We start from the raw sequence: 12881 nt of genomic DNA, 5'->3' as shown, positions 1-12881 counted from the left end.
AATGCCCGACTCTGTCTTTCTCTGGGGCTCCTCTCCTCTGTGGCCAACAAGCACTCCTTCCCTAAGTCTTCCTCCCTTAAGCTACTGTCAAACCAGCTCTCCTGGAAAGGGCGAGTCTTCTAGTAACAATGTCTTGGTTGATTTAACCAAAAGAATCGAACTCATTGAGACATTTTATAACCCAGACTTGTCACACAGACTGTGCATGCAGTCATGTGCATTGTGTCTACGGGGCCACACGGACAATTCAAGATCGAGCCTAAACAATTTGTCACCATTTCTCGAATTTGCCAGGGGCGTATTTCTGTTTTAACATTGAGTTTCATGCTCATTTTATATACTTTTGGCAAACGAAGGGAATTTACCTACCAAAGGTTTTAACCTGGCTAGCTTGGAACTGAAAACGGGCTGATTCTAGCTCACACCAGCAATCCCAGTTTATCAAGTATGATAAAAACAATAATTACCTCTACTCTGTTGGCCAAAATATGCTTTTGTTACACTAATATACAACTGCCTCACCTTCAGTGGCTTTTCTAGTAACACTCACCCCAGGATGGGCACTTGGAAGTTGTGGACGAGTTCCAAAATTAATATTTCCTGATGAGAAAGAGCATGGATGATTACTGCTATATCATTGAAAACCAACCATTTACCCCCTCCACATTATAGATCAATCAGTGTGATTATAAAGTACTGATACTTGAAAAAGTAGATACATTTTCTGCATGTATTTCTTTTTATTCTTTCATTCAACTTTATCTCCCATGCAATTAGAACAAATTAGTTTTTAAAAGTTAAAGTTATCAGCTATTTTTTGATATATATGAAACTGGAGCAATCTGATATTTTTAATGAATCAGTAAAAACAAAGCCTTATCTCACCTGAATTTGCAACAGGCCAAATCTAAAATGAGGCTGATTGTTATCAGATTATTATCATTAGCTAAAAGACTAAGACTCCAAAACCTTAGTGACTCACCAGTCTGCCCGCCAATTTTTTGACATGGAACTGTAAGGACTCTTAACAAGCCATCTGGTTTATAAGAATAATGTTCGACTAGCTGAAAGAAAAAAAAAATAAGAAAGTGCAATAAACAACTGAAGCGGGGTATATAATCCTACCTAGAGCATCTGGCTCCTATTCAAACTTTAAAAGTGATTCAAGAACAACCCTTAACAACAAGGACAACCCTTAACTTACTGGAGTCATCTGCTTGATCGCCTCCATGCCTTACTTCTCTTACCCACAGATTCAGGATAGAAGTCCACATGCTGACTTCTCTTTGGGATCCTACTCCACTCTCTGCTTACCCCCCACCCCCTCTATGCATGTGTGTGTCTCTCTTTCTTTCTAGGAAGCAAGTTGCATTTACAGTATTTGCTTATATTCTCTTACTTCTATATGATAGTATAAAAATGAACTCAGCATGCTAATATTCACTCAGTCAGTCATTCAACAAACATTCTGCTTTACTAGGCCCTGAGAGGGGACAAAGCTAAACTAAAGTGAATGACACATATTTCCTTAAAGCTTACTTTCTTGATGGAGAGACAGAAAATACTGAGTAATGTTAACAGTGTTTTGGGCCCTGACTTTGGAGAGACCAAGTCGCTGAGCCCAAAATCCTCAGAGAGAAGACACGATAGCACAGGTGATGTGGGAGCTGGGACATGGGGAAAATGGCTTTTTGGAGAACGGCCTTATGTTGAAAAGACATGGACATCCTGGACGAATGGATCCCAGAAAACCGTGAATCATGATGTCCAATTTCTACATTAAAAAATAAATTAATGGAAAGTAGATTTATTTATATCTAATCAAAATTATACAATAAGAAGACAGTCTTGGTATTTCACATTTTCTTTTCTCATACATATGTTTACTCTAAAAAACTTAAAATCTTCCCATCTGATTTCTCTTCGTTGTCTGTTTGTTAGTATTTTTCTAGTTTCCAAACTTACCAACTTGGATGAATGTTGTTAAATGAATATATTTCACCATTCAGGTAACAATCTTTTTAAAAAATAATATTAATTATTGTGGTGAGAACACAGCATCAGATCTACCCTCTTAACGAATGCTTCCATCTGACCAGTCCTAACATGCTACTGAAATGGACACCAAAGCTCTCCCTATTCTGTTAAGTGCAACAGAATGTTCTCAGGCTAAGAGTGCTGAGGTCCCCATAACAGATAAGACATGCTATCCACCTTTCCAGTGTCATTCAAATATCTCCTTTAATGCTTGTGTTTTCAGACAATTTCCTCCACAAGGGTGGCTGGGTGATGGGCATATTTGTAGGGATTTCCCTCTTGGGTACAGGTCTGAAAACTTTTTCTGGAAAGGGCTAGGTAGTGATATTTTAGGCTTTTTCATGCCACATGTCATCTCCGTCACATAGTTCTTTATTTCAAACAACCCTTTAAAGTGTCAAATCACTTTCTTCAAGGACTGCACAAAAGATGCTGGGGCCCTAATCAGGTACAAGGGTTTGCTAGCTCCAGCTCCAAAGTAAATAACAGAGTAGAGCAATTACCAACTCTCAGAAAAATAGCACCAAACTCCTGGGTGGGGCTAGGGCACATTTTTTATGCTGTTTGGCACATTTTTGATGCTGTTTCTTAAACATAGTGGCTAGAAAATATATAATGGGAAGAATTTAATTAGGGCTGAATACTATGATATGCTGGAGAAATCAATAAATGGGACAAAGTCTTGGGAAGAAAGTTCCCAACAATTAGAGATGTTTAGCACTGTGGTGAGTACATAGACTCTGAAACTGTGAGTGGGCTCAGAGGAGGAAACAGTCACTCAGGAGAAACCAGATGGCTGTGCACTAGTGATGGAGCCCAGAGCCTTCAAGCTTTTAAATGCTTCATAAATGCTTCATGCAGGAGCCAAGAGACTTTGATGGGAAATTAAGACTGAAAGGCAGCATTCTCTGCTCCTCTCTCTAATTTGCAGTGGGCTACCTGATAGGCTAATGCTCTTTCAAATTGATACCATTAAAAAAAAAGCAAAGTGTGTGGTTGATAATAAGCCATGTGCTAATGAGCTGCAAATCGATAGAGGAGGTTAGTGTTATAATTAATATGAATAATATTATAATACCTAACATTCAGAAAAGAAACATTTCTTTTTCCAATTACAGCATTAGGAACCAAAACATGTTAGGTGGTGATTACTCTAAGTACATTAAAGGTAATGAAGATACCTGCTCTCAGTTTTTTTTTTTTTTTTTTAATACAGATTTTTTCTTTTTTATGGTGACATTGGGTAACGAAACCCGGTAAGTTTCAGGTGTACGATTTAGCAGTAAGGCACACATATTGCATTGCATTGTGGGTTCACTGCCCATAGTTAGATTTTTTTAAAAGACAGGATTTCAAGTTGGGACCTCTCCTTACTGTTACCACATGTGAGGTTCCTGGCCAGGCCTGGATGTGGATGTTTGCACACGTCCCTCACCCACTAAAGCACACTGTAGCTGTTGCTGTTTGGGAGACAGAGTCTTTTAGTTCTCTCCATCTCTGCCCCACTACAGTGTAGAAGACACTACACCAAAACGATGTGTGCAGTGCTGTCATTTTTTCACATAGCTGTGATTTAAAATAAAGGCAAGCTAGTTATGCCCATGATAGCCTTATGGAAAACAGTGGTGAGCTTTGGTTTAGTGCTCATTGTGCCTAAGTAACTCCCAACTTGTGAGCTGTTTTGACTTTACTAACTAACAGCTGGGTCAAGAACAAACACTTTAGATTGGGGTGGGACAGTCCTGTGCAGGGGGTGGCTGGAAGTGTGGGAAGCGCTGCCTTACTAAGTTGCCTTAATTTCAATGGAGACTCATTTTGCAGCAAGAATGGCACCTGACATTTTATATTCAACTTCACTCCTCACAATTCAAAGAACACTCTGATCGGCCACCTCCATGCCTCCTTCTCAGCCATCCAGGCCTTTATTTTGTATGTATTTGACTGAAAGGTTGCTCTGGGTTCCAGTTAGAATGTCTCAGAGAGAAATGTCTTCTAGTCCCCAGTGCAGGCCCCTGCTGAACTCTGAACACAGCTCTGAATAGTCACCGCCCTGAGATACCAAGTGCCCACTGCCCCTGGAGAAGCCACGAAACCTTCTGGAGCCTCATTAACCTAACGTGATCACTCTAGACCAGCACTTCTTAAACTTCGATGTTGACAGGTAGCACCCGAAGGTTGAAGAGCAGGTTCTGGTTGGGAAGGTAAGGGCAGGGACCCAGGCAAGCATCTCTAACAGGCTCTAGGGACCCTGTTCCCCTCATTTCCTAAGACGCTGTGTACCTGCCAGAGTGTGTCAAACTTCTTTCCGTCGGGGATGGAAAGCTTCCCTGTCTTGTCCTTGTCAATGCGGTAGTGTAGCACTTTGCCCTCGTGCAGCAGACACAAGGCGTAGGATCCGTTGTTGTCCCTGGCCCTGATCCTGGAAGAGAGGAAGATTCCTATCACTCCCACTCCTACCCTCCGGTGAAAAGTAGTGCCCTGAGAGGGCGGCTGGCAGCAATGTCCCCACCGCAAGGTCAAGGGCTTTGCCCACTATGGCTGGGGAGGCCCTGCTCACAGCTCAGTGAGGTCAAGAGCTCACGATGAGGAAATTCTATAGCCTGGGGCTGGACCACAGCCAAGGTCCAGAGGGTAGGGCCCCGGGTGGACATCAGGAGAGGCCATGGTTCACCTGGAGCAGCAGCACTGCTCAGGGACCAGCATGTGAGACCCACAGGACCCCAAAGCTGGGCAGGGTGGTGGCGGGGGGTAGTCTGTGTAGCCCTTTGACTCATCTCTTCGCCAAAGCCAGAGTCCCAGAGGGTGTTGCTCCGCAACCCAGCTGAGGGGCGAAGGATAGGGGTGTCTGATGAGAATGTTAACAAAGAAAGCTCAGACCACAGATAGATGGAGTGTGAGACCTCCCACTCCCAGAGCCCTCTTCACTCCCTCACACTTTCTCTTCTGCAGGGAAAGGGGGCAGGGTTAGGATTTAAAATGTTGTTCCACATGATAGAGTCAGATGGAGGCACAGAAAGAAGAAAATATCGTCCACTGAGGGTTAGGGAAAGGCAGGTAAAATCAAGGCTGCGCTGAACTGATCACCCCAGATCACTGGGTGCCCCCTATTCCCTTATCCAGGAGAATGAGGCCTGTGAGTCTGATAACAAGCAGAAAACATGCCACCACAACGCACAAGCACAAGCAGTGGCCTGTGCATATGGGGGAGGGGAGGAAGCCTCCTAGGAAGGCCAGGTAGAGACTGCAAAGGCACAAACCCCTCCCCCCAATTTTGCTGCTTAGTCACGTCCACCATCAGCCCATTTTCTTCTTTCAGTGACTTGAGCCTTTCAGATCATGAGATCTGAGAGACAGTGAGTCCTGGAGGTCCCAGAAAGCTGTCCAGACCTGGCATTTTCTAAAATAAAGGAACCGAGTCCCTAAATGTTAAGAATGTACCCAAACACACTGTATTTTGGGAAGAGTTCAAATGTGCCCAGATGCCAGGACTTCTCTGTTTTGAAGAGACTTCTGATTCCTCCTTCCAGTTGCAAGAGGTCACACACATGAGATGGGTTTGGAAACGGATGTAGTCATATTTTCCTGTCCTCGGTCTTGTAGATTCATCTCAAAAAGCTAACCCCAAACTTGAGAGCTGAGCTGTGTTTTATGGGGTATGAAGTTTGTTTTAAAATAAATTTCTTTTCAAGACATGCTCAGCTGTGCACGATGGATGGGTTCCCGCCACACCCCACTGCTCAGGGCAGCTGGTGCGGATGGAAGGACACATGTAGACCCTCCTAGGCCTCGGCAGGGGCTCATTCTGAAACCTCCGCACTGCGACAACAGCTCCTTCCTCCCAACCCAACCAGGCTGCTAGCGCCCTGAATCGTACGCTCCACTTCACAGTTACACGGCCCATGAAGACCGGTTGGTTTCTGTCAAATTACAAACCAACCACAAAGAAATGGTGAAACATATTTTTCTATATTGGAGAACAGAATCTATGTTATAATGTGAGATGTGGGGCTATTTAAAATTTGTTTATTATATAAGCTTAGTGGCAAACAAATAGGATAGTTTGGAAGTATAAGGAACTATACAAATTCTTAATTCCAAGCACTAAGAATGTATGCTTATACATGTGAAAGGTGACCGTGGGAGCATGATGTCCACGGGCCATTCAAAAATATCATTCTCCTTGATTCAGAGTCCTTAAGGTCTTTTGACCTCAAAACCCTAGTAACAGTAAATGAGATCTGAACTCTGGTTTTCTGATTTTTATGACCAATCTCCACCACTCCATCTTGCCTTATGTCTTGATTTTTTTCTTGTTAAAACTGAGACAGAGGATCACAGATTGCCCAGGTGCAGTTACCTCATTAGAAATCTGGAAAATGCAAATTAAGACCACAATGGAAATAACATGACATACCCTTCTCAATGACAAACTTTAAAAAGCCTCCTGATACTAAGTATTGCTGAGAATGGGAGCCGTATGCTCCCAGGTAAACTGCCAGTGGGAGTGTGAATCTGACCATTCTGGAAAAATAATTTGGAATTTCCTACTGAAATTAAACCTATTCATCCTTTGTGAGTCAGCAATCCACTCCCACGTATACAAAATTTGTGCAGCCTGCACCCAGAAATTATGCTGGGATGTTTATAGTAGCTTTATCTGTGATTACAAAAATCTACAAAGAAACTGAATGTTCACTGACCACAGAGCGAGTAAATAAATTGTGGGATATTCATACGATGTAATACCATACGACAAAAAATGAACCAACAGTAGTGATATGAAGCACAGATGACTTTCACAAGCGTAAAATCTATGCCACGATTCCATATGCACGAAGTTCCCCAAGAGGCAAAACAAATGGTTTTGTTCAGAGGTGTACACTAGTTTAGGTGTTAAAACCAAAAATCAATAAATAAGTAAAAAAGAGGAAGAAGAAGAAAAAAAGTGAAGGCATGCTGGACACAAGAGTCCAGGAAGTGGTATCCTCTGGTAGGGTGGGGTGTGAGAAACGGACCTTCTGCGATGCTGGTGTATTGTTTCTTAACTCCAATGGTGTTTCCTTCATAATTTTTCACTAAAACGAACACATAGAATGATGTACCTTTTTGTATGTTTTATATTTCATAACAAACATAGTATACAAAGAGAACTGGTGCAAGGCGGAGAGTCTCTTGCTTTTGGACAAGTGATATCCGCAAAGGCATCTTTCTTTGAGGCTCCCCAGAGAACAGGTCTTCGAGGAGAGTCTTTCTCCTAAAACTCATGCCAGACAGCCCATGCCAGTTCCCAGAACAAGAGTGGTGATAGCTACCCTGGGAGCATAGTCTAAGGACAGCAAACACAGGGACAGGCTGTGGACATGCAGCCTGAGCAGTCCCCCAGGCAGCTGGCAGGAAACGAGGGCAGAGAAGGGAAACCCACAGGCCCAACAGCTGTAGGTGGCAAAGACCAGAAGCGTGGTGGCATTAACGGCCAGTAACTGTGAGGTGTCTGCTGGCTGTAGGCAAATCCTGGGACAGGCTATTTTAAATCTAAAATATGGGAAATACTGTCTTGGAAGTTGAAGCAGCTCCTCTTGGCCCCCCTTTTCCTCAGGAAAGTACCCCTCTGTCCCACACACCCACCAGGTGCATCACACAGGCACCCAAAGAGGGGAAGAACAAAGGCTAGTCTTCTGACTCCTTTTAGGGCTGCTGCCTTCCAACTTCAGGGTCAGTTTGTCTCAGGAATGTTCACAGAAGCCCTAGAATACTTCTTCCCTATGTCTCTTGGAAGAGTCAAGCAGATTTGTGTTTTGCTATTACAGAGAGTGGGATTTCAGTGCTTTGAACTGGAGCAAAGCTGCAATGCTGTCTTAATTGGCCTTAAGACTGTCTTATTGTCATGTGGCATGGTGACTCTCCTTGGCGAGAGGGCAGAAGAGCCACCTTTCTCCAAGGCGAAAAGCCTTAGGCTCTGTGATGAGCAGGCCTTGCATCTCACAGACATGAAAACACTTGGCAAAGGTGAGGTGGGGAGAGTGTTGGTTCTGCAAGAAGGGGCTGAACTTCTATGCACTTCTGGATGAGAGAGAGTATGTGGTGGTGATACCCAGACACTAGTGGGTAAGTGAGGACTCAGGAGGTGGTAGAACCCCCAAGGTGGCCTCCATCCATCATCTGTACATTGCATTGTGTCTGCTGTAGACAGAACAGCTGGGGCACATCCTAGCTCACCATGAATTCTCATTCTCCTATGCATTTTTCCCCCCATGGCAGAACAGAGCATGGCTGGCTGGAGAGGAAGGAGGGCACCTGGGATGTGCCATGTGCACATGATAGACAGTCACTGTGGCTGGGGTGGCCATACAGATAGATGGGAGGGGAACCCATTGCTGGCATTCACACTTCTGTTCAGGCCTGATGCTGTGTCGGGTGGTCAGATATTGCCACATGGGGCCCAATAGCAGCTTCCTAAAAGACAGAGAGTTGTGGGGTAGGGAAAAAGAGTTTGTGGGAATGACATACTGGACAGTGTGCATGCTGATATAAGGACAAGAGCCCCCTAATTCAGGAGAGGTACCAGCCCTAATATCCAACAAAGCTAAAAGAAAATGAAACTGCTGGGTACTTTTTGCCTTGCACCACAACAAAATATAGGCACACGTGCATTCCATACAAACAATGAAAGCAGGATCAGTACAGAACACAGGTTCAAATCTGGGGCCATGCCAAGATTCTTTCATTCATCTGCCTTTTTAAAGATTATAGTACAAATTTTCCTCTCCTTTCCACTCTGCTCTAATTCATGAGATGGAACTAGGTCATGCTTCTTCTCTGGTATCTTTATGGGGACCTTGATCAGACCAATGAACTGAAAATAACATCAGTCCACAACCTTCTCTGAACTTCCTTCAGACAGGCTGCGATTTTTGATGTTAACCTATGCCCACAGAACCGCACATGTCAAATAAAATGGTGTACTTTGATCAATGATGGCAGCACATGAAAGTGCTGATAGAACTTAGTTTTTATTGTCACAGCTAGGGCTCAAGACAGCCACATGCAGTCTCATTCATCATTGAATAAGGGTAAAATTTTTTCCAAGCTCATATTTACTTTTGAAATTTAAGTATATAATAAAAAAGTGAGTTGAAACTTGAGCAGAGACTAGTGAGTGGCAAATATGAGCAAAAAAGTGTGAGTTTGGCCTAAGGCCAAGTATCAGCACTGCAGTGGACAATGGGACAACATCCTAGGCCAGCAGCAAGATAGATACCTGAACCTGAGATTTCTACATTAAAGCAAGGACTTGTGAAGGAGAAACCTTTTCGGCTCTGGAGGATGATATTCCCAATGGAGGATACTCCAGATTCCCACAGATGAATATCAAGTACAAGCTCAAAAAGATCACCCAAAACATAAGGAAGCATGAGTTACAATAGAGGGAATAGGGTAGAAAAGAGAGCAGGAAAGATAGGGATTTATATCCCCAAGAACTTTCAGTACTGGAATCATTGGATGTGGAATATAGATTAACTATGCATGAAAGGTTCAAAGAAACAAGATGGAAATCATGAAAACTAGCAAGCAATAAGATACTCTCAAAAATTCTCAGGAATATTTTTAAAAATTACAATGACAACAAATAAAAATGCTAGAAATAAACAAAAAATATGTATTGATGGGGGAAAATATCAGTGAATAAGTTTACCAGATTAGACACAGATGAAACAAAAGTTAATGAACTTGAAGACAAATCTAAAGATATTACCATACTATAGCACACAGAGAAAAAACAATAGAAAATAAGAAGGAACAAGGAACGTAGGGGATGAATGGAGAAGGTCTAACATATGTTTAATAGGAGCTTCTGAAAGAATAAATGGTAAAAAAAAAAAAGAGTAATATTTGAAGAAAAAAATAGCTGAATATTTTCTAGAACTTATAAAGAAAATAATTCATGGTTGTAGGAAGCACAGATACCTGATCATCACTGGCTTAGCTTTATACACATTACCGTGTTTAGCCCCCAGACAACTTAGAAAAAACTTTAGTTTCCCCATTTTTTCCATTGAATAAACCAAGGTCAGAGAGATGAATTAATGGTTTAAATCACAGAGCTAGTAAGTGGCTGGGCTTGTCTGATTCATGGCCTGGGTTTTTTTTTATTATCCCACTTAAGTTTCTATAAGTAGAAGTTATTTTAAGGTTAACTCTATCCCAATCAATCAAATAATACAGTATTTGGGGTCTGTTGAAAGAACATTCCCTACTAGACATATGGTTACAGACCCTCCAATGAATGCTGAAAATCTCAAACGACCACTGTTCTTAATATAGCTTAGGTAGGTATTGGGCATTTCCAGTAGGTTCAAATGTGGTCCCTAGACCAGCAACGTCAACATGACTTGGAAACTTGTCATAAATGCAAACTCTTGGGCAATAGCCTAGACCTAGTGAGTTAATACTCGGGGCTGGGGTGACCCAGTAATCTGTGCTTTTAACCAACCTTCACGTGGTTCTCAAACACATAGGAGGTTGAGAACCAGTACTTATATCATCTCCTATGGACTTTGTATCCATCTTGTGGAACCCAACTGAAGGTACAGCCTTCATTCTTCATACTTTATTCTAATTTATGTTTCTTCCTTGCTCACTGTCAAAGTGTTCCCGAGTGGACAATCCACCCCCATAGAAGGGAATTCCTGTTTGGTGCGACTGCCTCCCTGTTGCACAGTTTGTCACCTCTGTCCCCTCTCCTGGTCAAGCCATGCTCAGGTTATGGTACTGGCCCTTAAGACTCTGCACTGACACTTTCTGTTGCCTGGGAACATTTTTTTCCCTTCTCCACTAACTCTCTTCACTTCACTGCTCAGTACGCAGCTTAAATGTCCCTTTACCCAGAAAGGTTTCTCCCACTGAGACACTGTTTTGTGTGATGGCGATCAGTACCTGAATTTATGGCATTCGGAATAAGTGGGACTGATGGACATTACATAAGCGAATAGACACAAAATGTAAGATAATACTGGTTAGTCAGCAGTGTCATTAAGGTACATGGGATGACCATAATCGCTACAACATGACACTGCTGGCATTTGGTGCCTTAAACAACTATGGATGCCAGTAAATGTTGGTTCATGGAAGGACAAGCTGATTTAAATGGTTGCAAAGTAGGCAGGAGACACATTTTTAAGGAAAATGTGAATGAAGCCTGAGAAGAATCAGTGGGGAAGGAATAGACACCTGGCAGAGACCCTCAGCTGTCCCAGCGCAGATGCTGCTTACAGCAACCGTCTTGTTAACTGGCCCTCCCTGACTGCGGCTGTCCTCCAGTGAGTCTGAGAGCAGGTATCTGAACCAGTGAGAAGTCAGGAGGCCTCACTCACTGTTTAGGTTATACAATTTGGGCTGACTTAATCACATCAAGATGCTGTGTATGTAGTCCCATGACACTAGTGTTGGAAATTATTCCTAAGAAGATAGTAAAAGTCCAAACATCAGGGGGAAATGAACTGATAGGTGTTGCATTGAGGAAAAGGTGTTCCCCCTACCACGGGGTTTCTTCCGGTGGCCATTACTGCATCCACTAATCCGGAGGTGCCCAAACCCCAAGCCATGGACCGGTACTGGTCTGTGGCCTATTAGGAACAGGGCCACACAACAGGAGGTGAGCAGTGGGTGGGTGAGCGAAGTTTCATCTATGTTTGCGGCCGCTCCTCAGCACTAGCATCACCACCACAGCTTTACCTCAGATCATCAGGCATTAGATTCTCATAGAAGCACTGGTTCCTGGTGCCAGAAAGGTTGGGGACCGCTACCCTAAACCATCATTTCAGGCACTGCTGGTGCCAATCTGGTAGCTCTGTACTTATTTTTAGGATTACTTTTTTTTTTTTTAAGAGTATATGTTTAAAGTCATTTCTGAAATAAGTATTCTGGTAAAGTCTGAGGAAAATTCTTAAAATAGATACTTAGAAAAAACATTCAATTGTTAGGAAAAGTTTACAAAGTTAGCTGAGTATCATTCTGCATGCCTGATCATGAGGCTACGTTGCCCTTGGTAAGTGTCCAATATAAGAATGGAACAGTTGTCCACTGAGGCACCCAGTTAGCATCTCTGGAGGGTCACTGAGCAGTGAAAAACAGGTGAGTGTGCCTTGCTGGTGGTGCCACTGTGTCACCTTGGCCAAGGCTCCTCAGAAATAAGGTCGACTCCTGGCCAAGACAGCTCCTTACCTTCTCTTGACCACAGATATGGCCTCGAGGTGGACTGCATTTCCAGGACCTTAGAAATGAGGTTTACATTGACCACTAAGGACAATGATGAGCAGATCTTGGGATGCTCACCTTATCTCTAAGGTTATAAGGTTTGAATCTGAAAACTAGCTTGTGATCTACCTGCACTATCTCTCATTCGAGTTACTCTCAGAAAATCTTATTTAATATCCACCCTACTAGCACTTGGTTCTAAGTAAAAATAGAAGTAAAGTCTGAGATCTTGGATGAAATGTGAATGAACAAACTGTGGTGTTTGTAGTTTGAATGCATAGCCACAGATATTGCTAAACATCCTACATTTGCCATTGAAAGCAGATTATGTGGCTGAAAAACATTATCCTTCGATTATGTCCCTCAGTGCCCAAGAAGTGTGTTCACTTTGGAGTCAGACCAGGCAAAAAGAATGCTGAATTACAAGTAACAGCTTTGACGGGAATTGTCTTATAGCAGGCCAGCAACATGCTGTGCCAGGTAATAATGCATGGCCCCTTCTGGCAGTGGTGTGGGTCCAGTAATGGAAAGCCCAAGTTACCCCTCGTTGTCCAAGCAGGCCTGGCAGTATGAGATGAGGGGAAAAGACA

At 43.0% G+C, this 12881-nt stretch overlaps 1 protein-coding gene across 4 annotated transcripts in view; it reads right to left on the bottom strand.

The window, feature by feature from the left end:
• The window catches only part of SYK (spleen associated tyrosine kinase), an 81638-nt gene that overhangs the window by 30034 nt on the left and 38723 nt on the right, over window positions 1-12881 (bottom strand). For all 4 annotated transcript variants that reach the window (XM_036238897.1, XM_016160492.2, XM_016160491.2 and 1 more), the window contains 3 exons: window positions 4318-4456; window positions 983-1064; window positions 551-600 (listed from right to left, as the gene is read on the bottom strand). In XM_036238897.1, the coding sequence (XP_036094790.1) occupies window positions 551-600; window positions 983-1064; window positions 4318-4456 (271 nt within the window). The remainder of the gene's footprint in view (window positions 1-550; window positions 601-982; window positions 1065-4317; window positions 4457-12881) is intronic.

The sequence above is a fragment of the Rousettus aegyptiacus genome, unplaced genomic scaffold (assembly GCF_014176215.1).
Source record: "Rousettus aegyptiacus isolate mRouAeg1 unplaced genomic scaffold, mRouAeg1.p scaffold_m13_p_3, whole genome shotgun sequence".
In the NCBI taxonomy this organism is placed as follows: domain Eukaryota; kingdom Metazoa; phylum Chordata; class Mammalia; order Chiroptera; family Pteropodidae; genus Rousettus; species Rousettus aegyptiacus.
Note: the sequence above shows the minus strand (reverse complement) of the source record. Positions and strands in the feature narration are given on the sequence as shown.